The sequence below is a fragment of the Sinocyclocheilus anshuiensis genome, unplaced genomic scaffold (genome assembly GCF_001515605.1).
Source record: "Sinocyclocheilus anshuiensis isolate Anshui unplaced genomic scaffold, SAMN03320099.WGS_v1.1 scaffold415, whole genome shotgun sequence".
Classification (NCBI taxonomy): Eukaryota; Metazoa; Chordata; class Actinopteri; order Cypriniformes; family Cyprinidae; genus Sinocyclocheilus; species Sinocyclocheilus anshuiensis.
Window position 1 is genome coordinate 267,155 of NW_015552655.1, and position 27,449 is coordinate 294,603.

At 35.1% G+C, this 27,449-nt stretch overlaps 1 protein-coding gene across 1 annotated transcript in view; it reads right to left on the reverse strand.

The window, feature by feature from the left end:
* sspo (SCO-spondin) overlaps positions 1–27,449 on the reverse strand; it is a 95,431-nt gene that overhangs the window by 65,461 nt on the left and 2,521 nt on the right. The window contains 31 exon segments of the mRNA XM_016458678.1: positions 39–176; positions 949–1,101; positions 1,187–1,397; positions 1,543–1,643; positions 3,719–3,949; positions 4,675–4,911; positions 6,159–6,568; positions 7,538–7,631; positions 7,759–7,908; positions 7,998–8,107; positions 8,218–8,345; positions 9,657–9,859; positions 9,933–10,067; positions 10,909–11,165; positions 11,991–12,085; positions 12,561–12,744; positions 16,528–16,780; positions 17,885–18,050; positions 18,131–18,349; positions 18,455–18,627; positions 19,545–19,668; positions 19,751–19,892; positions 19,982–20,222; positions 21,337–21,493; positions 21,569–21,694; positions 23,203–23,288; positions 23,420–23,578; positions 24,328–24,430; positions 25,940–26,163; positions 27,097–27,267; positions 27,326–27,330. Coding sequence (XP_016314164.1) covers positions 39–176; positions 949–1,101; positions 1,187–1,397; positions 1,543–1,643; positions 3,719–3,949; positions 4,675–4,911; positions 6,159–6,568; positions 7,538–7,631; positions 7,759–7,908; positions 7,998–8,107; positions 8,218–8,345; positions 9,657–9,859; positions 9,933–10,067; positions 10,909–11,165; positions 11,991–12,085; positions 12,561–12,744; positions 16,528–16,780; positions 17,885–18,050; positions 18,131–18,349; positions 18,455–18,627; positions 19,545–19,668; positions 19,751–19,892; positions 19,982–20,222; positions 21,337–21,493; positions 21,569–21,694; positions 23,203–23,288; positions 23,420–23,578; positions 24,328–24,430; positions 25,940–26,163; positions 27,097–27,267; positions 27,326–27,330 — 5,186 coding nt within the window.

Here is a 27,449-nt window from a genome sequence, read left to right on the forward strand (position 1 = left end):
GAAGTATTTAGAGAGGTAAAGCATTGTTAATGGCTCACCTGTGAAACACCTGGAGTTGTGGTCACATGTTGTTGCCCAGGATACGTGAGCGCAGGTCAAAGGGCACGGCGCACAGCTATGTCTGACGAGGCCCACGGGACAAGAGACGTTAGCGCAGCCGTCCTGAGGACATGGCTCTGAAAAACACATCTGTGCTCAGCTGGGAAACATTGAGTGCTTCGTCATGGAGCTCATTTAACAAAAAAAGAGCAGATGAACCGACCTGCACTGCTCTATACATCACTACAAACTGAGTTTAAACATACACTGCTAATACAGAAACCACAAGGGCTTTAGCTCAGCAATACTGGTCTGTTACTGGAAATGGCTGGTCTGTAACTGGTGAATATAAATAAAATATTGTTTGGTAAATGGTCTGAAATATAATACCCTTGATTCTAAATACTCTGTGTCATTACCTGAATGATCCATGACTGTTTTTTGTGTTTTGTGATGTTATTGTATTAATATTTTGAATGTTTTTTTTTTTTTTAATGTTTTAATGTGTTAGTATTTATTAATTTTAAATTTTTTTTTATGTCCATATAGTTGGTATTATTTTTTTATTTATTTTAGTTTTTGTTATTTTATTACATCAATTTAAAAATGAGAATTATAATAAAAATAATTAAAAAAAAATGTTTTTAGTTTACATAAATAACCCAGATTTTTATATATATAATGTGTTTTTTTTTTTTTTAATTTACAATTATTCTAACATCCCCTGTTGAAACTGACACTACTTAGACCAGATTGGACGAGCTCCAAAATGATTTTAGATGGCTAAAAAATGGTTATGGTTATAACTGGAGGTAGACCATCTTAACCAAACTGGTAACCAGTGAAGATTTAAACTAGTGCCCAGCTGAAGCGGTTCATCTGCTGGAAGTTGTTTGTTCTGGTTCTTACTGATGTCAGTAGTCAGGTTAGTTTCTCCAGGTAGTTCTGCACAGGTTCTGCCTCCGTTCTGCGGTGGGAAACACTCTCTCTGACGGACTTCAACACCGCCACAACCTTTACTGCAGTTCGACCACGTGACCCACGGCAGCCAGTAGCCATCGACTGTCAGACAGAACCAAAAACTCAACATCTGACACCAGAACGTTCAGACATCAGGTATGTATTTACATGGGGTAATATATTGTACCGGGGCAGGCGGTGGAGTAGCACTGCTGTCGCTGTGTTTTCTCTCCTCTGCAGTGTCCGTCTGAATCCTCGCGGCTGCAGCGTCTCTGTCGGCTCACGGTTCCTGATCCACAGCTTCGGCTGCAGGGGCTCCAGGAGCTCCAGGGACCCCAGACACCACAGCCCGTCTCATCTGAGGCGTCTGTGGGACAGTCTGCTGCACCGTTACACAACTAAACAACACAAGGACAGACAGACCACACTGCCTCAACCACATCATGAATGATTCCAAGGTAAATGTCTAAAAAACAAGGTGGTATTCTCGATGTATAAACACAAATAAACACATCAATATTGATTTCACGCAGATCAGTGTACCGCATTGAAGGGCACACAGGATCCATCAGCACAGGTGAACTCCAGACAAACGCGACTGGCGTTTCCCTCACTAGGTGGCGCTGTGGTGGGACTGACTTTATCTGGAGAAAGAGAATTATACAAATTATACATTATTATATAGATATATAATAATTATCACAGTTCTCACAGCAGAACTGTTGTGCGTCTCCAAATAATTGAATAATCCAAATAATCGTTTCTGAATGAATCCACGTTCTGAACGAATCGAGAAAACCAATGATTCAATGGGCTATTCATAAAGAGAGTCATTTACTTAATTCCTGAATGAATCCGCAGTTTGAAAGAATCGAATGAATGAATGAATGCCTCAATGACTTATTCATTAAGACATTTACCGCCACCTACTGGCAATTTTAGTTTCTTATTTAGAGTATCCTTTCATAAAAAAAAAAATTAATATTTCCTTTCTCTGCCAAATTTGATGTGATATATATATATATATATATATATATATATATAATTTACAGAATTTTAAGGTGATCCTTCTTGTCAGCTGCTTTAAGGATTGAAATACATGTTTTAAATAATTTTTAAATGCCACAAAATTTGGAAAAACTAAGAAATTGAAATGTTCTTATTTTTTAAATTAATACTAATTAATACCAATTAATACTAGCACTTACCTATTCTATTCTATTAGTTTTGGTCTAATTTATTTAAATTAAAAGAAGACACCTTGATATGTGCACTGTGCTGGACTAACTGAGACTTGTCACAGCACTTGTATATTGTTGCTCTCTTGTTGGTCTGTTTGCTTCTACTTTGTAAGTCGCTTTGGATAAAAGCGTCTGCTAAATGACTAAATGTAAATGTAAGAAATCTACGTGTGTAAATAAAACATCTACAGTATGATTAAAATATAATTGCCCAAAAATTCAACCTCTTTGCTTCTGATATGAACTTAAATGAATACTAATAATTAAGAATTAAAAATATTATTTTTGTGTGTATCTGTGATGCTTTTCAGAAAATTCAACATACATACATATTTGTTTTATAATGTCATTCTGCATATAGAATAAACAGCTCTATTGATTATAGTTAATTAAATATTCATCTCAATAAACATTCTAGACATTTTGTTTTAGTAGAAACTAACCGCAGAGTATCTCATCCTCTCCTTTAGGGCAATCAGGAATCCCGTTACACACGCGTGAAATGTTAACGCATGTGCGGTTATCACAGGAGAAACTTCCCGGACAGGGAGGAATCCGTGTGGAACCTGGCGAGAAAAAATAATACATTTGTGACCCTGGAGCACAAAAGCAGTCTTAAGTCGCTGGGGTATATTTGTAGCAATAGCCAAAAATACATTTTGTATAGGTCAAAATTATTGATGATTCTTTTATGCCAAAAATCATTAGGATATTAAGTAAATATCATGTTCCATGAAGATATTTTGTACATTTCCTACTGTAAATATATCAAAACTTAATTTTTGATTAGTAATATGCATTGCTAAGGACTTCATTTGGACAACTTTAAAGATGATTTTCTCAATATTTAGATTTTTTTGCACCCTCAGATTCCAGATTTTCAAATAGTTGTATCTCGGCCAAATATTGTCCTATCCTAACAAACCACACATCAATGGAAAGCCTATTTATTCAACTTTCAGATTATGTATAAATCTCAATTTCGAAAAATTGACCCTTATGACTGGTTTTGTGGTCCAGGGTCACATATGAAAACAACACAAAAAACAAAAACAAAACGTGGCTTCAGTCTGCCCGGTGAACAGATGCACTCAGTGATTGTGGGAAATGAGATGACTAACTTCTTTTAGGAATACTAGAGGAACTAGTGTGTGTGTTTGTGTGTGTGTACTTGTTTATGCTACATTGTAGGGACCAAATGTCTCCACAAGATAGTAAAACCTAAAATTTTTGACATTGTGGGGGCCAGTCTGCGGTCCCCACGAGGGAAAAAATGATTACAAATAGTAAATGATGTTTATCTGAAAGTGTAACAGTGCAAACAGGTTTTCTGTAAGGGGTAGGTTTAGGGGATAGAAAATATTGTTTGGTCAGTATAAAAACAATAGAAGTCTATGAAAAAAGTCCCCACAATTCACAGAAACAAACATGTGTGTGCATGTGTGTGTGTGTGCATGCGTGTGTGTGTGTGTGTTTACCGCAGTTGTCCACGCTCTCATCTGAGGCGTCTCTACAGTGGGGCGTCCCGTCACACAGCTGCTGGTGTTGGATGCACTGGTCTCCGGTCTGGCACAGAAACTGGTCAGACTGACATGTGCGGGAACAGCGTTTCTCATCGCTCCCATCCAGACAGTCTGTCTCGCCGTCACAGCGCCACGCTAACGGCACACACTGACCGCTAGTGCAGCCGAACTCAAACTGACTGCATCCTGAAATCACAGCATCAGTTGTGATAATAAAAAATGCTTTATAACCGCATCAAACTTTCAGTTAATCTTTGAATCAGATGATACTGTCGATACCTAGCTGTAAGAGTTTTTATTTTATTTTAGTTATTATTTGTTTATTTTTACTTTATTATTATGATATGTTATATATGTTATATACCACAACTGTTCTGTTTATTAAAAAAAAAAAAAGTTAATAGTTCAGTTATAATGCAGGTCAAAGTTCAGTGTTTCCTGCACCAAAAACAGTTGTAAATTCATTTTTTGTCTTTGTTTTTAGCATTTGAATAAGTTTTTATATACATTTTGGTCTTTTGTAATTATGTTTTATGTAATTAAAGAGTTTAAGTTATAATTTTGAGTTAAAGATTTGAGGTATTATTTGATTTAAAAGTCATATGTTAATGACCTTTTGATGTCGTTACTATGATAATTTCTGAATTTATTATTTTTGCAGTTCTTGACCCTTTGAAAATAAATGTTTACATTAATAAATGTAATTTTTTTATTTTCAAGAAAGGGGTAGAATATTTGTAGAATATTTAGTTGATTGTCTTTATGCTTGCAAAATAGGAAAGAAATGGTTTTGCAGTTTAGTTTCTAATAAATGCACTTTTTGAACTAATGAGCATTGGTACGTGTTCATAAAAAATAGTTTTATTTAAATTTTAATTTCAGAAAAGCATAGTCCTGTTTTGCATGGATACCTTTGACAGGACAGATGAGCTCATCGATGCCGGATGGACAGTCCCTGTGACCGTCACACACTCTCTCTGCAGACACACACTGATCTCCAGGACACTGCAGCTCTCCGATGGCACACACACACCCTCTCTCATCGCTGTAGTCCCCGCAGTCATCGTGACCGTCACAGCGGTGGAGGAACAACACACAACGACCCGACGAACAGCGGAACTCGTCCTGTCTGCACAACATGCCACAGTCTGCAACAACACTCAGCATTAACATCATGACAGGATCACTCAGGAACGTATACAGTGACTGTTTATCACGTGAATGATGACAGAATTCTGCTGTAAAGCCTGACATATGAAATAAAAGAAAGAAAAAAAGAAAGGCTTAAAAAAAAAAAAGTTTGCATATGTGTTATATCTGTTATCATATTTGGTCCATCAGGTTTTTGCCTTATACAGTATGAAAGTGAGAATATGGAGAGAAAACATCAAATTCTAATCGCTTGTAATGTAATCAGTTAGATCAGCTAAAATGACTCTTTTCTTCATACAAATTGCTTTCAGTAATATTTTTGGGTGTTTATGCATCATTATCTGATTTGCATAATTTCTTTAGCTAAAACACTGACAATACTTGCAAATAAACTATGGATGTACAAAATATTAACATCATATCAGTTATCGGCATGCTCATTTTCTCCTTAATTTACATGCAGATAATATTTGCCATGTTAATGATTAATAACATTAATAATTTTATAATGATTGTTTATTATACTTTATATTAAATTACTGTTTTAAGCCTAAATTCACTTGCAGCGTTTAAAACGTTTGTATTTTTATGTTTTCAGACAAAAATATTTAATTTATTGCAGATTCTCATATTTACATGGCCAAACATTTTTAATTCTGATGCTTGTAATGTAAAACAACGAGATGCTTATTAAAGTATAGCAAGTACCTACATAAGATCATATAAATATCAGTCATCAATCCACATCTCCAATAATATGTCTCAGTAAGATGAGACTGAAATGCTCCAAACATATAATGCAGTGATTGAGAGCTGAAGAAATAAAGGCTCCTCAGAAGATGTGAGATGTTCTGAAGGCTTGTGAAGATCATTCCTCCGCTGAGGAACAGTGAAAGTAAAGCTTCTGGAAACAAACACTCCTCAAAAGATCCTGAGGATCAGATTTGAGATTTTTTTAGAAAATGATTGATGGAGAATCAAATAAAGCTGAGCTGCTTCAGTCTAGTAAGTGTTCATCTAAAAATATTACTGCAGTTATTCTGACGCTTACTTGATAAAAATCAGTCAAGATTTGACAGCAGAAAGACACGTGAAGCTCAAGTTGAAGCTGGACGTGATACTAAGACCTTTTACTTGAAAAAATCTAAACTATCAAGCCATGGAGTAGATCGTGTGCAACAGGTTTATCAGCAAATTTTGATCATGTTGATCATTTAGAGTTTTAGAAATTCATCAAACATACCTTGTTCATCAGAATCATCAGCAAATCCACAATCCAGCCTCCCGTCACAGACTTTATGAGCCGGCAGACAGCGTCCGTTCACACACCTGAACTCTCCGGCCGGACAGCCGGGCTCTGGTGAGGTCGGGGCACAGAAGTCCTCGTCTGATTGGTCGGCGCAGTCGGGATGGCCGTTACACCTGAGCTCCAGCGGTAAGCAGGCCCCACCGGAGCAGCGGAACTGATCTGGAGGACAGGTGGAGGGACAGAGTTCATCCGAACCGTCGCCGCAGTCGTCCTCATTATCACAGAGCCAGACGGCGGGAATACAGCGCTGAGAGCCGCCGGAGCACAGGAACTCTGAGTCCTCACAGAGAGACGGAGGAGGACATGGAGATCCAGCACAACGCCACAAACCATCAGAACAAGAGCTGAAGGACAGAACACAGAATTTAGGATTAAAAGAGCAAAGAAAATTTAGATGGAAAATCATACCAATACAAAAAACTTATTAACCAATTAATTGTTATTTACTTCAGCTCAAACACTCCTGCTTTCTTTATAATATTGCTTTCAGCAATCATTTTTGGGTGTTTATGCATCATTACATAATTTGCATAATTCCTTTAGTTAAAACACAGACAATATGTGCAAATAAATTAAGGATGTACAAAATATTGATATTAGATCTTTTTTTTTTTTTTGGAATTTATTATTCACCTAAATTTACATTTAGATAACATTTACCATGTTAACGTTTAATAACATTAATGGTTTAACAATGATTTTCTGTCTTTCATAATGTATTATGAATAATGAATATATTTTACATTACTGTTTTAAGCATAAATTCACTCGCAGTGTTTAAAACTACTGGTTTTATTTTTACTTTTTTATTTTTGTTTTTAGACAAAAAAGTATATTAAAATAGTAATTTTAGTACATTTTGTTATGTTTTTAGACAAAAATAACATTTTTAAAAATAGTAATTTTAGTAAAATAGTATTTTTTTATTATTGTTTTTTTTTATTTTATGTTTTGAGAAAAAATGGTATATTAAAATAATATTTTTAGTGAAATAGTATTTTATATTTATTTTTGTATTAAGACCAAATCATATATTAAAATAGTAATTTTAGTATTTATTTATTTTTTAAGACAAATTGTTTTAATATTAATTTGGCTGTTTATTATTTATCCTTTGTTAACCATGGAATGAAAATAATAATCAGTATGGCCAGTATTTCAATGCAAAATCTGTGCATGCCTAAAATAAACAAAACAATCAGCACACGAAATTCATTCTCAGTAAATTCCCCTCTGAAAGTTTGACCAAAAGAGTATATTTACAAAACTAAATTGCAATTCCGTTTGCTGCAGTACAGTCTCTCTAAACTGACCAGTTCTGACAGTGCTGAGTGACAGTCGCTCCTGCGGGAAATAAAGATCCGTCCCACTCACACGGACACTGAGACGGAGGGATACAGACGTCACCTGCAGACGACAGACAGACATCAGACATCCTGTATGCAAAAAACGAACTAAAAGTAACTACTGCAAACTGGAAAACGCATCAGATGAACAGATAAGGCACACACACATAAACACACACTTCTCTTACCGTGTCTCACAGTGCCGTGAGGACAGAAACATCCCTCCACACAGGAGAGGGCGCTGCAGAGGGGATCAGACACAGAAGGAGTGCCGGGACACGCTGGAGAACAGGCAGCACCGCAGGCCTCATAAACCAAACCGTTCTCACACTGCAGCGCTGGAGACACACAACAGGACACAGTATTATACACACTAAATGTATAGAAGTCAGTCGGATGGGTATAATAACTCACTGAGCAGACTCACGGCAGAGTTCCTGTGACCTCCAGCGCACATACGCTCCTCTGCGGTTACACTCTTCTGCATAGGCTGCTACAGCCGTACACAAACACTCACAGTCGCCGCCTGAGTCACACCTGCAAAACACAGCAAACACAAGTCTTTTAAAAGCCCTACAGTATGAACAATAGAGATCCTGATGCATATGATACATTGAATATCAAGTTTCAGTGAGTGGGTTTCTTACCCGCAGGCGTCAAAGACACACCAGTCGTAGTACTGCTGAGACGACACTTCTGAGTGACACGAGCTGAAGATCTCCTGACTGATCACCGCACACTTCTTTTTGGCCCACGTCACCCGGTGAGGGTTGATCTGAAGGTCGAGAACGGTCATTTAACATTTACAATAACTAGTGTGATACTATAAATGCATTTATTCTTTATTTTCTTATTCTTTTAGCTTTACTTTGATTTTAAAGATTATATTATTGCATGACATGATATGTTTGCTGTGAAGCACTCTGTAAACATTTTAACCAGTGTTATATAAATTAAAATTAAAGGCACAATATGTAAGATTTTTTTATTTAAATATCCAAAAACCACTAGAACAGTGTTATATATTTTGCTGACTTGTGTACTTACATTATCTTAAATGTTTCGAAGAATGTTTAAATCCAGATAAATAAGCAATTTTACCTAGTGTAACGGAGTGTGTGCATAGTGTCATTGTGTCGCCTGCTAATGACGTCATAACCCCTCGATATCCGGTTTTGATTTGTAGAAAACATGGAAACACCAAAGACGCTTTAATATGTTGTGTGTTTTAATAGACCGGTGAAGACCGCACAGAGTAGCATTATAATTTTCAAATGTCTCTTTGTTTATTTTGAATACGCGCCCTCTAGCGGCGAAAATAACATATTGTGCCTTTAAGTCTCACTCTAAAGGGCCAATCGGGAATTACATAATTTCTGAAGAGACCGTTTTTGCCTAAACTTCAAGGAAAGGTGAATCTTAGTAATCTTATTTCTCACCTAACATTTGCCAAGTTAATGTTTAATGTGATTTTATTTTTACTTTTAGATTTTTTAATGCCAAAATAGTATATTAAAAATGGTAATTTTAGTAAAATATGATTACATTTTCTTATATTTTAGGCAAAATCGTGTTAAAATAGTCATTTTAGTAATATTTTTATGTTTTTAGACAACATAGTATATAAAAATAAAAAGTAATTTAAGTAAAACATTTTAGTTTTTTTATGAGCATTTTAAAAATGATAATTTTAGAAAAATAGTATTTTGTATTTTTAGTTTTAAACAAAATAGTATAATAAAATAGTGAATTTAGTAAAATAGTATTTTTTATTTATTAAAAAATAGCATATTGAAAAAGTAATTTTATTATCAGTTTATGTTTATCATTACTCTCTTATTAACCATAGAATGAAAATAATAATCCACATTTCCAGAATTTTGATGTAGAATCCATGCATTCTTAAAATAAATAATACAGCATCAGCACATGCAATTAATTAATAGAATTTCACACATGCAATTCATTCATAGAGAGTTCATCCAAGAGATATGAGAGCATTTACTCAATTCAGACAACGAAAATGTAATTTATAAAGAATTAAATTCATTATTTTTGCAATTCTGTTTGGTGCAGTACTACTTACAACACAGGGGTCATGGAGATCCTGGTCTGAGACGTCAGGGCATGACGGGCTGATCTTCCAGGAGTTTCCAAACAGTTCTGGAGTGGATTCCATGATGCCTTGTCTTGTGGTGAAATCATTTTCTGCATCTCCATCAAAATTTCCGCACAATCCTCCGACTTGGCCACGCAAGTGAGGCATCAGCCGGACATAAACACGCATTCCTGTGTAACAGATACCGTGTTTAAAAAGAATCTAATAACTGATCATGGAATAAAATAATAAGAATGGACATACCTCCATCCCAGAGCAGAGTGACTCCGAGTCGAGACGAGAGGGACACAAATAACCCGACCTGCTCCAGAATCAAACCACTGCCCGAATACAACTTTGGAAGAGTCACTGGAACCCCGTTGACCATCACAGCTTTACCTGAGAGAAAAAAACGTGCAATCACACAATGTGAAAATATTACTCGCATAAATCTGAATGCAATCAGATCTGATGTAACTTAGAAATTGCTTTTTGTCACATCAATACAGTGCAAAATTAAATCAAATAAATAAATATAGATGGAATAAAATGTATTGTTAATTAATTAAATAACTAAATATTCTAAATAAAATGAAATGAAATACATATACTTAAAAAAAAAAAATCTAGATTAACACAATAAATTATAAATAAATAAAATAATCTAGATAAAATATCATTAAATATATATACTTTTCTCAATAAATAAATCTAGATATAATGAACTTTAAATAAATAAATAAATTTGGATATAATAAAATTCATTATAAATTAATTAATTAATCCAGATCAAATAAAATGTAATACATATACTTATATCGGTCAATAAATGCATCTAGTTTAATACAATTAATTAATTATGAATATATAAAATAACCTAGATAAAATTAAATTAAATACATAAATTTATAAATAAATCTAGATAGAATCAAATTAAATATGAATACAATTATTTTTAAAAACAAAATAAAGAGACGAATAAGTATTTTTTGTCAACATGCCAATGTTAATAAAAAACATTCTACACTAAAATAATGTGTATTCCTTTACTCATAAAATTTAAATAAATGAAAACTTTACTACATAAATAATAAATAACTTAAATGCATATGCTTAATATATATTAATATATTAATGTATTAGTTTTTTTATAATTAAAGCAATAGTGATCTGACAATATAACAGCTGCTATATTCATATTGATGAGTAACTCTCCTGTGTGTGTGTGTGTGTGTTTCACCTCTGAGCAGGTGTATGGCCGTGTTTCCCACAGTCAGCGTGACAGATTTGGTGCAGGTCACTCCTGTGCTGCCGCAGGGCACGTTCTCGGCGCTGACGCTGAACAAACCGCTGCTCTCCTGTGCCAGAACATACTCACAGTCGCCCAGGAAAGAGTAATATCGGCCGTCAAACGTGATGTAGTGAGGGTCACCGGTGGCCACGCAGGTGCCAGAACACAACGACTGACCGCAGTGCCAGCGCTGCTCACGACACACACTGTCAACGTGAACAACAGGTTTATATATGACAGTAACATGCATTTACAAAAGCACTGGGCTTCATTTCACGTCATAAGCAAAGCATCTTTTTGATGTTGTGTTGTTTTGGTTACCATTGGCTTCCAGTGTATGAACAAAAATAAATAGATACTCAGACAATTCTCAAATGATCTTCTTTTATGCTCCACAGAAGAGAGAAAATCATACAGGTTTGAAACAACAAGAGGGTAAGTGAATGATTACAGAATTTTAATTTTTTAGTGAGTTTTCCCTTTGATACCCTTTTAAAACCCTTTAATCTCACGGCATTATTTATGCAATTGTAATTGCATAGTAAATGCATTCATGCCTCCTCTGAGCTGTAATAAACAAGTCTGTATATCTAGTTACCAATTCATATGCAGATTATGAAAAAAATAATATAATCATGACTGTCATAGCCTAAAATTTATGTGTAATGAATTATATGTTGAATCAAATATTTCATCCTAAAGCTACTTTTTGTAACGTCTATTTGATGCTTTTCTCATTTAACACATTAATTACTTTACATGATTTTTTGGGGGGGTACTTTTTCAGCCAGATTTGAAGTGTAATGAATTAGCACACAATTTAATTACATATTAAAATATTTATTCATTTCAGCTGCTCAGACAAGTTGCTGTATTTATAGAACATGTTTCATGTTTTCTATATTTACATTTGCATGTTGAGTAAACATATCTATAGGCCGCATTTATTTAATCAAATATCCACACAAAAAAAGTAATAAGAAAGGGAGAGAGATAAATATATATATAAATAAACTCCTGTTCCTGCTCACCAAGTGTTGCAGTCTTTAGAAATGGTGTGATTGATGAAATAAAGTCTGCCGTTGTGGTGACACGGGCACTCGTCTGGCTTTATACACTGATCACCCTGAAAACACAAAGAATAATCAAAAGAGAAAACAACACGAGAGATTTATAGAGGTTATAATGACACAAATTTGTTTTAAAAAGAGCGCTAGTTTAGCCATTAATTATGTTTATGTCCTTAAAACCACATGTGTTGTGTGGTTTTATATCAATATCTGTTTGCATTAATGACATCTATATGCTACTCTGTTACTACAAGTCATAAAATGTTACCATAAGTCATAAAATGCAGACATACAGTACACATTTAATATTTACAGTCCTTCTCTTGTGGAAACGGACCAATAACAGAGATGACTCATCATGCGCTCAGTTTTGGTCCAATCAGATGCTTTCTAGAATGAGAAGGTCCCGCCCCCTAATGTTCCTCTTTAGCAGCAAATCATGGTCATCAGTAGAAAATGCATGAACACATGAAGGAAAACTGTGCATGTCAAGCAGCATGATGGTGTTTATGTAACTGAGAGGAGACGCACCAGCAGCACGGTTCCTTCAGGACAGACGCAGCCGTGGATGGGTTCAGCACACGCGTCCAGAGGAGAGTTCGGACTGGAGCAGGTCCTCAGACACGATCGAGGAGAGAAGATCAGAGAGCCCGGACACTGATTGACCTCAGGACACGAGAGATCCGTGCAGTTCCACAAGCCACGCACACAAACACTATAAACACACAGTTCACTGACATTACTTTACTTTAGCTGTGCTTGATCATTGAAAACCTGCTGGAGTGTTCTGGGCGATTGCTAGCAGTGTTATTACTGTTAACTAAAACTAAACTACATTTTTAACATTTTTTTTCCCTTTGAAAACCGCAAAAAAAGCCTGAAGAAATACATGCTTTCATTCTGTCAACTGTGACTCTGTTATAAAACACAGAGATCATAAATCTCTTTCTGAGCTCTATTCTTTCATTGTATGTACAGTTGTTTTGTTCGGAGGTCACATAGAGGTCACACTGCTTGGTCCTTTCAAGAAAGAAGGAGAGTCAAGAAAGGCAGATAACCGAGTGTTTGACAAGTCAACAGTAAAGTTAAATGCGCACTAGTGTCTGTGACTGCGCATCTTACATTTCGGAGGATCTCTTTACTGAGGTCACTTCTCTTCATTGTTTGTTTGAATTGTGTTTAAATCATCAGGTATTTTTGGTCATTTTTAGTGGCTGCATGAAGTGAATTCTCCTCAAGTTAACACAGGTGTCCTAGACCTAGAGGAACAACAGGTGCAGAGAATCAAATCAAATCAAATAAATAAATAAATAAATCTCGACGGAATAAAATTATTAATTTTATATTATAATATTAATTATTACTAATTATTTAAATAATCTAGATATTAAATAAAATGAGATGCATACATTTTTATCAATAGACAAATAAATCTAGATCAATACAATGACTTTATTATAAATAAATAAAATATTCTCAAAGAAAATAAATAAAATAATTCTAAAATACCATTAAATATTTATACTTTTATCAATTAATCAACAAATAAATGAAATACATACCTTTACACACAAATAAATATAAATAGAGTACAATTTATTATAAATAAATAAATAATCAATCTAGATAAAATTAAATACATATACTTTATCAATGAATAAAAAATCTATCTGTATGCAGTTACTTATAAATGAATAAAATAATCTAAATAAAATAAAATAAAATTAAATACACATATTTTATAAATAATTCCAGTTAGAATTAAATCAATCAATCAATCAGTCATTCAGATAGAAATTAATTAATTAATTGATTAAATCTAGATAAGTTAAACTTTTATTGTGACAACAAAGAATTGCTGATGAACACTCTCAAAAACAACTGTTCAGCTGCTGAACCCTGGATCTGTTGTTTTTATCTGAGAGCATGTTTTACTCATAAACTGTACACACACACATGTGGAGGTGTAAGGAAACGCATTATAAAAGTGTCCGCTTGTGCAATCTCAATCTGCGTTTCAGTATGGGTCTGACCCAAACTCCACATTACCACACCGAGCATGAGGAGCGGATGAGAAACATGCTCAGATATCAGCCTCCATAAAGCACAGCGGCGCGTGTCGGCTGATCTCGAGGCACAAGAGACGCGATGAAATCAACCTATCCCGAGACACGAGCCCGTGGGTCATAGAGTGACTTCATCAGATACCTCACACCTCACAAACACTCGCTGACACGGGACGGCACGTGCAAAACCAGCCACATGGCCCATGACAGGAGAAGAGTGCAAACCTCAACCTCACGCTCAAGCTGAACTTCAGATCGTGTGTGTGTGTTGAACAGAGGTGTTCTCAGATGCACAATTCCTTACCTTACCTTAGCAACCACCCAGAACACCCTAGGAACCACTCAAAACACCTTAGCAACCACTCAGAACACCTTAGCAACCACCCAGAACACCTTAGCAATCACCCAGAACACCCTAGCAACCACTCAAAACACCTTAATAACCACCCAGAACACCCTAGCAACCACTCAGAACACCTTAGCAACCACCCAGAACACCTTCGCAATCACCCAGAACACCCTAGCAACCACTCAGAACACATTAGTAACCACCCAGAACACCCTAGCAACCACTCAGAACACCTTAGTAACCACCCAGAACACCCTAGCAACCACTCAGAACACCTTAGTAACCACCCAGAACACCCTAGTAACCACTCAGAACACCTTAGTAACCACCCAGAACACCCTAGCAACCACTCAGAAAACCCTAGCAACCACTCAGAACACCTTAGTAACTGTTGTGGGGTTGTAATACTGTTCATATCGTCTTCAGACAAAGAAAAAATCTAGTTGATAAAAGCAATTATTTCATACCTGACAATGCAACTGATGCAATATTCTATAAATAACACATATGCAATATATATATATATATATTCTGCTGGTCAGAGATTTATGAATTTGTTTCTCTTTGGCCCACATACATGCATTAGTTTGAGTACAAAGGTAATTTTTGCTGAATATTTGCTGTGTTATCAGAGAACAGATGATAAAAATCAGTCTCAAGAACCATAAAACAGACAAGAGGCTTTTAACAACAGGATCATAAAAAGCTTCAACGAGATGACAGATGGACCAATCTGTCTCTCTCACTATTGCTTCATTTCGCTTTATATCTCTCCATCTTATTTCTATTTCCAGGTCATATTTAACCCCAAAAGTATATTTATATTCAAATATATTTTAGTAAATAAAAATATTACACTTTTTATTAAATCTTTTAATAAATACTAAAATATTTCATTCAAAATTGCATAAATGAAGCTAATACAGCAAAATAAAACAAATGGTAGCAAACATATTTTTTTTGCATTAAAGGTGGGGTAAGCGATTTCTGGTAGCCAATGTTGACATTTGAAATCACCAAAACAAACACGCCTCTACCCCAAAAGGGTCTCGCCCCTATTTTAATAGCGCCGCCCCACACATACGTACGCAATCCAGACAACAATTAGCTCTGTGAAACAAAGCCAAACCAATGTTACACCGTGTCTACACAGGACGCGAGTGGTGCGGCACGACAAAATACTATAGAACTCATTATAATCAGTGATGCTGTCTACACCATAGATATATATACATATTTATGGCCTACACTGGTTGCGGCGCGGCACGACAAATCCCCGACAGAAAACTGCTGCTGCATTCTATTTATGACGTATTGACACAAATTTCAAATGATTTTCAACGGTTGCTTTGTCGCGTCCAGTGTACTAGACAGACTTTAGCTGTTGCGGCGCAGACACGGTGTTACTCACCTATCGAGAAGAAACAAAGCAACCTCGGCATCCAATCGCAGGCCTCCGCTCCTTGAGCTCTCTCCAGCGCTGGAAAGCTGATCCGATATTTACACGGGTCCTACTTCTTGTCTTATTGCCTAGTGTTTTTGAAAAATTGCTTACCCCACCTTTAAAATTTAATGGAGAAAATGCTTTTTATTAATGAAAATATATGTCAAAATGTACAAAAAAAAATCTAAACAGTCCTAAAAATATCTTTATGCAAAATACTTTTTCTTTTCTTTTCTTTTTTTTTTCAATTTAGATTTTGGGTTGAAATGTGGTCCAATGATATTCAAGCTGGAATTCAAAGCAAAGCATGGAAATTGTATGGGAAATATAATTAATTCTAATTTATAACTTATCTAATATTTAATAATTAATCATTTTAAAAATGGAACAGCATCTATATTTATCACAATAAGCTGAATTTGCCCACAATATTACCATGAACTTATTACAGATTCAGTCCCTTTGAAGCAACTTGTGTGAAAGTACAGTATCTTCCTCAAGGTTCATGACTTTTTTTATTGCAGGGATCTGAACTAGCAACGCTCTGGTTACCTGCCTTGAGTCTAAACCACCGCCCTGGCTGGCACTAAGCCACACGCCACCCCTCATGAGTGTGAATCAGATGCTGTGATTTCCTACCAGCGGTTGCAGTTCTTCTGTACGGTGCTCCCGGCGGGATGGAGCGCGTCTGCATGTCTGCAGGGACACACGTCCACCGGCACACACTGACCCTGATCGTCCTGAGCCAGTCCATCCGGACACTGACACCCCGGCACACAGACCCTGCTGCCCTCCTGCTCCTCACAGCTCCAGCCGTCCCACAGATCAGCACAGGATGTCCCACACAGGCGCCCGCACTCCTGATACACCTGCCCTCCAGAGCACAGCACCGCTGCGGGGAGACACAACACTTCATACACTGGGAAAATTATCTATTAACTATTTTCATCAATATTTTTGATATGGATATTCTCTCGACTGGCATTACAATGCAATCTGGGAATGTATCAGAGCACCTCTCAAATGTTTTACACCACTTTGACTTTTTACGATACTATTTAATACTACATAATAGTAAATATTCATATTATTTTAAATAAGATATATATTATGTATTAACTTATTTAAGAATGTATTAAATACATACATATATATATATATATATATATAATTAATATTATATTAAACAATATTAAATATTACAATTAGCATATATAACATAACATGCAAAACACGTAATATAAGCATCTATTAAACCATTTGTTACAGCAGGATGTGCAAATTTTCCACTTTAACACTATCATTCATACAACACTATTACTTAAAATAATAATAATAATAATAATAATATCTTATAACACTAATATCATATAACAGTATAATTAAAAAATATTACTATATATTAAATTATAAATAATATAAATAATATTAATATTAAATATTATTACAAATATCACATATAATATTAACATGAAACACACATAAAATTAACATTAAACGGTTTCTTACAGCAAAATGTGTGATTTCACAACTTTGATCTTTAACACTATTATATATAATATTAAATATTATATATTAAATTATATAATAATTTTATATATTATTATATAATTCATATATTTAATTATTATCAATTAATAATAAACATTATAAATAACTACATTATATAAAAAATAACAAATATTACAAATATCATATATTTATTGTTAAAAATTATTTAATATATGACTGCATAAAAATAATATATTTTATGTATTGATAGGGTTAGGGTTAGGGTTTTAATTATATTAAATCATATAGAAATATTAATATAAATATAAAAAATAACATATAATATTAACGTAACACATGTAATATTAACATTTTAGGATTACACCATTTCTTATAGCAGAATGTGCGATTTCACTACTTTGAATCATAATGATTATACATTAAATTATATATAATAATGCATTAAGTGATTAATAAATATGAATGTAACCAAGCAGTTTCTTACAGCAGAATGTGTGGTTTCTCCAGCTGAGCGGCGCCCCCTCTTGGGCACAGTGCCGGGCGAAGGCGGTGAGGACGGTGCACTGGCAGGAGTTCTGCGGGCCGCAGCTACACACTTCACTGAGACACAGACGCATGTACGGCTCTCTGTCCACCACATCATGACACGCCTGCAACAGACACTTCAGCTTCACTGCAACGACCGACCGATTGACCAGTGACCAACACTACTGACCTGAAACACACTGACCTGAAACACCGCGCTGTGAATCACAGAGCACACGCTCTCTGCGTACCGTCTGCGCTGTGTGTGTGTCCCGCAGGGGTCAGAGGTCATCGCTGAGGGCAGAGGGCATGATCCTGTTCTGAACTTGGCAGCAAAAGAGGCCACGCTGGTCTCCACGTCACCTTCAGGTGTGGTGAAATCATCACGCTGACTCCAGGTCAGAGTGCCACATAAACCACGAACCTGACAGCACAACAAACAGCACCATAACTGCAGCTTTAGCTACCAAAGAGCTACCAAAAATCAAGTAATTCATGATTCTGAAGAGTTCAGTGTGTTATGTGGTACCTTATGAGCGAATCCCGGCTGTAGGGTGATGAGGAGCAGAGGCCCGTCCAGATGCCACATCATCTGAGCTCCAAATGCCTGGATCAGCAGAACACTGGAAGAAGCCTTTCTGACCATCAGATCTCCTGTGATCACCGGCAGAAGCTCCCGCTGACCGTTCACCATCACCGAACCTGAGACCAACACAACAACACGATGAGAATGTGCATCTACAATCCATTAAACGAATGCCTTTATTCAGCAAAGACACAATAAATTGATCAAAAGTTACAATAAAGATATTTATAATGTATACAAAACACAATGAACTTTCTATTCATCTGTGAATCCTGAAAATAAAATGTATCACAGTTTCCACAAAAATATCAGGCAGCACAACTGTTTTCAACATTGATAATAATCAGAAATGTTTCTTGAGCAGCAAATCAGCATATTAGAATGATTTCTGAATATCATGTGACACTGAAGACTGGAGTAATGATGCTGAAAATTCAGCTTTGATCACAGAAATAAATTATATTTTAAAATATATTCAAATAGAAAATAGCTATTTCAAATTCTAATAATATTTCACAATTTTACTGATTTTACTGTATTTTTGATCAAATAAATGCAGCCTTGGTAAGCAGAAGAGACTTCTTTAAAAACATTTAAAAAATAATTTACACTTTATAAACAATAAAAGTAACTAAACATGTAATATAAACTACTATAATAAATAAATAATACATAAATGAATTTCAATAAATAAATAAACAAATGCATAAAACTACTTTATGTTGTCATAAACAAACAAACAAAATGTACAAATAATAAATACCAAAATATATAAAAGCAAATTAAAAATAAATTAAATGTAATTTTGCAATGCAATTGCAATTGCAAATGCAATTTTATTTAAGGTGAGATTAATCAATATATAGGCTATTGAAAGTTCTTTAGAGAGTTTTAAGGCACTTCTTTCACTTCAAATCATTTTTAAATGCCACAAAACTTTAAGAAATCTACAAAATCGTATCTTAAAGTGGAAGAACCATCTTTAGAAATCTCATTAACTAACTATCTATAGATGGACGGACGGATAGATGACCTGTATCTGTGACAGTGACTGTCGTATGAAGCGCAGTGACCGTCATTTCTCTCAGACATCCAGCAGTTCCTCCTGCACACGGTCCTCCGCTGATGCTGACAGAGAGCTTTTTATCCACAAAATCCTGCAAACACAGCAGAGAGATGCTTTCAGATGATCTCAGACACACAGTGAAGCTGTAGATCCGTCTCCTCGCGGTCACTGACCTCTACAGCTGTGAAGCGGCAGTCGCCGGCCTGCAGGCCGTATCTCTTCTGATCGAAGGTCGTGATGTGCATCGCTCCGATCACAGCGCACTGAGCTTCACACTTCTCTCCAGAACATTCCCACTGACCGGCGCGACACACACTGGGAGACGGAAAAATAGTAACAGGGACCTTCAACCGAAGCACACAGGCTACAGTGGTTTCTGTCTGCATGCGTGAGGCTTGACTCACCAGGTGTTGCAGCGCTGTCGGATGGCGTCTCCTGCGCTGTAGCTGTGGCGTCTGTGGAAGCAGGGACAGTCGTCCCGTCGCAGACACTGGCCCGCATGCAGGTAGAGAACCAGGGGACACTCGCACCCCCCCACACACTCGTCCCGACACTGACCCGACGCCGGAGGACGAGGAGACGAGCAGGTGGGGGGACAGGACGACACACAGTCAGAGAACACCTGACCGCTCGGACAAACACGCTCTGCGGATGGAAATAAATGTAGGTATTTAAAACTTAATGAATATATAAAAATATTTGAAAAAAATATATAGCCTTAAAATATATTACAAATATATTTTTATTTATTCAAAAAATATTTTAATAAATGCATTTTTTTTTTGTTTCAGGGCATTCCTTTTTTTATCCACTTTAAGGATTGAAAGCTAATCTAATCGTGCTATTTTTACAGTATATACCACTGTTATTCATTTAGCATAATTTATAAACTATTACAACTTTTATTAATATTTTTAATTAGTATTTATTTTTAAATTGCAATTTTTTTTGTCAATATTACTATTTAAGTTTAATTTACTATTTACTGTTTATTTTATCTTTATTTCATTTTTAGCTTGAGTTATTTTAGACATCAAGTTAAACTAAATTAAAGGATAAAGTGAGTAATGTTGCCTGGGCAACTAGATGAAATAAAATATTTTTGTATTTAATTTTATTTCATTTAAAGTTTATTTTATTTAAAGCAATGAAAATTATTTAGTTAACTATTATAACCCTGAATTTTGGTGCTTCAACTTATTTTAGTCAGTTAGTAACCATAGAATACCGTATCCCATAATGCAATGCATTCAACTCCTATTTGTTGTGTAAAAATGACATTTTTATACAACACTGAAACAAAAATGCATAGTAATCATATTAATATTTCAGACAAAAATACGACAGAAATATTATGCAACAGGTCATGTGACAACATGCAACAGTGTGAAATATTTGTCATTGCATAACTTACACTGTTTCACATATAATATTGAATAATAATAGCATGCAGACTACAGTATAACATGCAGTAGTATGCAAGCATTCTGAAAAAAATTAAATTATAATGTTAACCATGAGATTTTTCAATGCTAATAACCACTATGAATCGCATCCGAAAATACCCTATATTAGTGTTAATTAAATCTTGTTCTGACTTTTAACTAACATAACATTTCCTATCATCTTATGAAGTTGAAATATGATCCAATGTTTTTGACAGATTGTGTGAAAATATATTTTAAAAATAACAAAAAAATATGATTGAATATTACAAAATGAACCAACAGAAGTCAGTTTAAGCTGAAGTATGAAGTACCACAGAAGCCAGCGCTCCTCCAGCGGATGATGACGTGTTGTTGCGCACACTCGCGCACGTAGCTGGCTAACGTGTCGCACACTGCCGTATCTCTGTCCTTCACATCCACACTGCAGTACAGATACAGACACGTGTCGATATACGGACCGGGATCCACCTGAGCAGACCGAGAGGATGTTACTCCTGAACTCTGTTAGTTTAATGATCTAGTTTATATTTAGTTTAGTCTAACCTGGTGATGGCAGTGTGAGAATGGACTCTCTTTGAGACGGTGACAGGCTGTTTCTGCGTCCCGCCGGAGAGAGACGTCACTGGACAGATCACAGCTGTGACCCAGCTCTGCTGCATCACTACACACCTGTGTGTTAGACATCACAACAATAAGACTACACTACCCACAATGCTTTGGGCCAGAGGTTTTTAATTCAATACAGTTTATGTTTATATAGCATATTTCACAATACATAGTACCTTATGATGTTTACTCATATTTATTTCATGCTATAACTTGTAATAAAGTGCAACTTCTTAAAAAAAAAAAGCTCTTTGCGATTACTGGATGAGGTGCATTACAAATAATGTTAGGTGAAGGTAAAATAAAAAATCTGGCAACCCGGCTAGAACTAAGGGTGATTTATAGGGTCAAATAGAACCTGCATTAAAGATGCTGCATTACTGTGTTATTATTGCTTAAACTTGGACAGCTTTTATCAGCTGATATCTATTTTATTATTTGAATCTATTTATTTATTTTAATGTAATATTTATTTATTCATTTAGCTTTATGTATGAGTGTGTGTTGAACACAGCAACAATGCTATTGTGACTTTAACTCAACTCTATTTGGACAGTTACTGTATGCTTCCATCCAAAACTGGGTATATGGATATTTATAAAATATATGATTATGTAAACATGAGCAATGCTATTTAGAAACCGTTTTTTAATTTAATTTTTTTTTTATTGCTATTTAGAAATAATTTTTTTAATTCCAATTGTATAACCCCCCCCCCAGGTTTCCCACCTGGCCTTGCTGATCTTGAACACGCCATGAGTTTCCAAAGCTGGCAGCATACTGAGACACACTTCCACTGCTGGTAGTGAAGTCATCTGTATGAAATATAAACATTGCATTGCATATTGCATGTAAAACACTGCAAGTATACAGTGCATTAGAAATGCATGAAAAGAGTGTAATGTCAGATTTTGCAATGAAGTCAAACCAGGCCAAACGTTCTCACCATCTGGGCTGTTGTTATAATCGCCGCAAAGCCCCCTGGTGGCAGTGAGGTGTTCAGCGGTAACCGTCAGATAGACGGTGTTCTCCATGTCAAACTTCAGTCTGACACCCAAACCACTCTCCACAAACACAAAGTCACCCAGCCAGTGAACGCTGACTCCTGACGGCACAAGAAACACACTTTCATCACACAGAATACATACACATATGCTTAGTAAATAACATCAAATGTAATAACTTCCCAAAATGACCTCTTTGAGAATAGAAATACTCCATTCTGCCTTGTGCCATTGTTCAAAAAGAAACTCAGGGTTATTATCGTTAACTAAATCAAAAACTAGAACTAAAGCTATTAGCAGCATTTTTGTTAATTAAAATAAAACATAATGGCCTGGTTTCACATGCAGACAGGGCTTAGGTTAAGCCAGGATTAGGCCATAGTTCAATTGACAGTTACTGTATGCTTCCATCCAAAACTGGGTATATGGATATTTATAAAATATATGATTATGTAAACATGAGCAATGCTATTTAGAAACCGTTTTTTAATTTAATTTTTTTTTTATTGCTATTTAGAAATAATTTTTTTAATTCCAATTGTATAACCCCCCCCCCAGGTTTCCCACCTGGCCTTGCTGATCTTGAACACGCCATGAGTTTCCAAAGCTGGCAGCATACTGAGACACACTTCCACTGCTGGTAGTGAAGTCATCTGTATGAAATATAAACATTGCATTGCATATTGCATGTAAAACACTGCAAGTATACAGTGCATTAGAAATGCATGAAAAGAGTGTAATGTCAGATTTTGCAATGAAGTCAAACCAGGCCAAACGTTCTCACCATCTGGGCTGTTGTTATAATCGCCGCAAAGCCCCCTGGTGGCAGTGAGGTGTTCAGCGGTAACCGTCAGATAGACGGTGTTCTCCATGTCAAACTTCAGTCTGACACCCAAACCACTCTCCACAAACACAAAGTCACCCAGCCAGTGAACGCTGACTCCTGACGGCACAAGAAACACACTTTCATCACACAGAATACATACACATATGCTTAGTAAATAACATCAAATGTAATAACTTCCCAAAATGACCTCTTTGAGAATAGAAATACTCCATTCTGCCTTGTGCCATTGTTCAAAAAGAAACTCAGGGTTATTATCGTTAACTACATCAAAAACTAGAACTAAAGATATTAGCAGCATTTTTGTTAATTAAAATAAAACATAATGGCCTGGTTTCACATGCAGACAGGGCTTAGGTTAAGCCAGGGTTAGGCCATAGTTCAATTAGGACATTTAAGTATTTTTATAAATGTGCTTTAGAAAATAAAAACACTGAAAGAAAAGAACATTTTAGATGAAAAACTAAAAAACTAAATAAAAATGTTGCCTTTGCAGCTAAACCAAAAAACGTACAAGCACTAAAATTACGAACTAGAAATAAAACTAAATCTGAAATAAAAATAAATGAAACCTAATTAATACTATTACAAATAATATTAATTAATAATATTACAAATAATAAAAATGACAAAAGCACATAAAAAAACTAAAATTAAAATAAATAAATAAACCTGAAATCATTAAAACAGAAGCTTATTCAAAATATTTCTAAAACTATAACAGGATATAAATCTAACATAAACTGCATCAAACTTATGCCATTGGATAAAGATGAGTTTTGAAACTGCGATACATAACATGATATACTGTAGTAGTAGTTATGAAAGTAGCTCTGTGTTTTTCATACCGTTTTGGAAGAGAGGTTCACCCTGCGGTAGTGTTAAACCATTAACAGTCATATTGGTTTTATGTATGGACACCAAGCCAAGACCCAACATCAACCGCAGTCCCTAAAACACAAAACAACCACACAAACATCAGCCAGAACCACCGGCTGTCTGCAATTACTGCACAAAACACAAAAAACAACCGTACTCAACATAACGAATGATGATCATATCCCAAACTCCCAAAACCTATTATATGCTTTGTGTGTGACTGATGTTCAACACAAGCTGCCAAGTTTCTGGCTTTTTGGTTTCATTGTTTTCTGTAGAAGCAGATGTCAATTTTTGATAAATGATTGTTTTGTTTGCTGGAAAATATTCTGAGAAGAATATCTGCTCATAATGAACTGGAACAAACTGAAGCCAGATGCAAAAATGAGTGTGATGAGAATATGAGCTAATTTTATAAAAATGTATTTAATTGATTGATTCTTTTTTCATCAAACAAATGCACAAAACAAGTTTCCTAAAGATAGTCATATAGGCTAAAACTTTAAACTGAACCTATGCAACAATTTCAACATAACAGAGGTCTCAGTGTCAACATGAAATAGCATTTGCAACCAATTTTATCTCTGAATGTGATGTATTTTACAGAAAACCTGGATATACAGCAAGAATGTGGGACTTGATTTAATACATGAAATACATGTAAAAAACAATTTTTTGGAAAAGGTTCATTTTCGATGAAAGATGTGTTTAGAATACACATTCATCCATAACTTCATATATAAGGAATAATTTTGAATTTTAAAGGAGAAGTCTTTGCAAAAATGTTACTTTTTGATTAAAGATTATGATGACAAAACTTGTTTTTAGAATAGAATGGTCTTTAGGATAAGCAAATTATGCAAAATAAGACCAGAAACAAGTATTAGTAAAATAAATATGGTCAATTTTGACGTTATGTTGACTTTAATAGACTGTATATGTATACATGTATGTCTGAATATACTGCAAGTGTGTTAAATGCAGGTTGCAACCAATTTAGCCTCTGAATGTGAAGCATTTCAGACAAAAATGGGTTTTTAACAAGGAATAAAATGCAGTATGAAACTTGATTTTATCTATCAGGAATTCATTTGATAAAGGAAAAGTCTTTGGGAAAAATGTACTTTTTTAATGAAAGATTAATGAAGATGAGAGGAACATGCTTTTAAAATGCAATAGTCTTTAGAATAAATACATTGTGCCCAATAAGATTAGAAACAAGTTTTAAGAATTTAAATAAGGTCCATTTTTTATTTAATTTGCGTGAAATGGCATTTGCAACCAATTTTGCATCAGAATGTGACATATTTCAGACCAGATATTCAACAAGAAATAAAATGAAGGATTCGGACGAAATTTGATTTAATCCAATAGGAATTAATTTGATGGATGCTTTTGATGAAAGATTATTAAGACAAAATAGAATTTTTAGAATAGAACAGTATTTGGACTAAACAAATTATGCACCAGAAACTAGTATTAGGAAAGAAAATATGATCCATTTAGAGTTCATGATGACTTTTATAGACATATAAAACAGGTGTGAATGAATATGAACTCATAGCGAGTGTGTGTTTGTACCTTCCGGCAGTGTCCCGCAGGATCACACTCTGTGCTCATATACACGGCCCACGTCCCGTCAGTGGATGAGGCCAGCAGGTACGTGCAGCTGCCCTGGAAGTGGAAATGTTTCCGGTCAAAGGTGCGGTAGTGTGTCCCGCCCCAGCTCATACAGGTGCCAGACGCCTGCAGATCACGAACACCGCGAAACAGCCCTCCACGAACCACAGGAGAAGAGCTGATGTCTGAGGAGAGACAGCGTTTGAGTCAGTAAAGAACCAGGATATATAGTTTGAGGAAAATATGTAGCTGTAAATTTAAGACTTTTGTATTTGAATTGCATGTAAATTTTTTGTTAATTTGGATAACACAGTTTTAACAACAACAACAAAAAAAAAACCTTAATGTGATGCTTACTGTCAGTCGTACATGAATGAAACAGATCAGATGTCTGTAACAGTACTAACAAACTGAATGTGTTTTAAATATGCATGTTTATATATTTCATTATCAATAAATTCAATTTGTTTCAATTTCATACATTTTAACTAATTGAATTAGTTAAAGAGTTCCACAGCTATATTTTGAACATGCTCATACTTTTTAACTTTATTTTTTTCCTGCAAAACAGAATTATGCATTTTTGACTATAGAATTATTGTAATAAAAGCAAATAGATGTAAATTTTTACTAAATATGTTAATATTGCTTGTTCGTCATCTAGCTATTTTTTTTTACTAAGTTCATGCTTTTTAACTGAATAAATAATTGAAAATGTTATTATATCATTTTTGCATCTATTTGATATTATTGAAATAATCGATAAGTCATGGCAACATGTTTTTCCATTTTAACTTATCAAAATAATTATTTATCAAAATGAATAATCATTCCAACTTGGTTTTTTAAGTTGTACAAGACTACAGTGTAATTTGATCATTTTTAATTTCAGGCAGCAATTTCAGAGCTTAAGTTTTTAAAGTTGAACTAGGTGTAATTTTTAAAGTTTAGTTAGTAATAAACAATGCCATGTTGAAATCTGACCTCTTTCATTTATATGACAAATATGCATCACAGTAAGTTTATTATTTTGTCTAAAACTGTGTAATACAAATGGATGGATATTTTAAGTGCATTTCAAATGCATTATTATGAGTGATGTGATGAACACTAATAACCTGGCAGGAGCGTGTAGGTGCAGGACAGACAGGTCTGATCGGATGCGTTTCTCCAGCTTAAGCCCCACAGGTTACTGCAGCACTGCTCCAGAGCCATCAGAGACGTGTTATGAAGCCCGGGAAACTCCTCACACGTCCAGGTGGAGAAACACTGACCCCGGGCACCAACCCCTGGACAGAGAGAGACAGAAAAGATATGACCAGAAATACACGAATGCATGAATAAGACGTCCTCTGCATAATGTAGAAAGAGAAATAAGAGCATATTCTACAACAAATTCAACATCTGATATCATACGTAGACTGAAAATCCATCTGATCTCACCCTGTGAGCAGCCAGGTCCGGCCCAGCC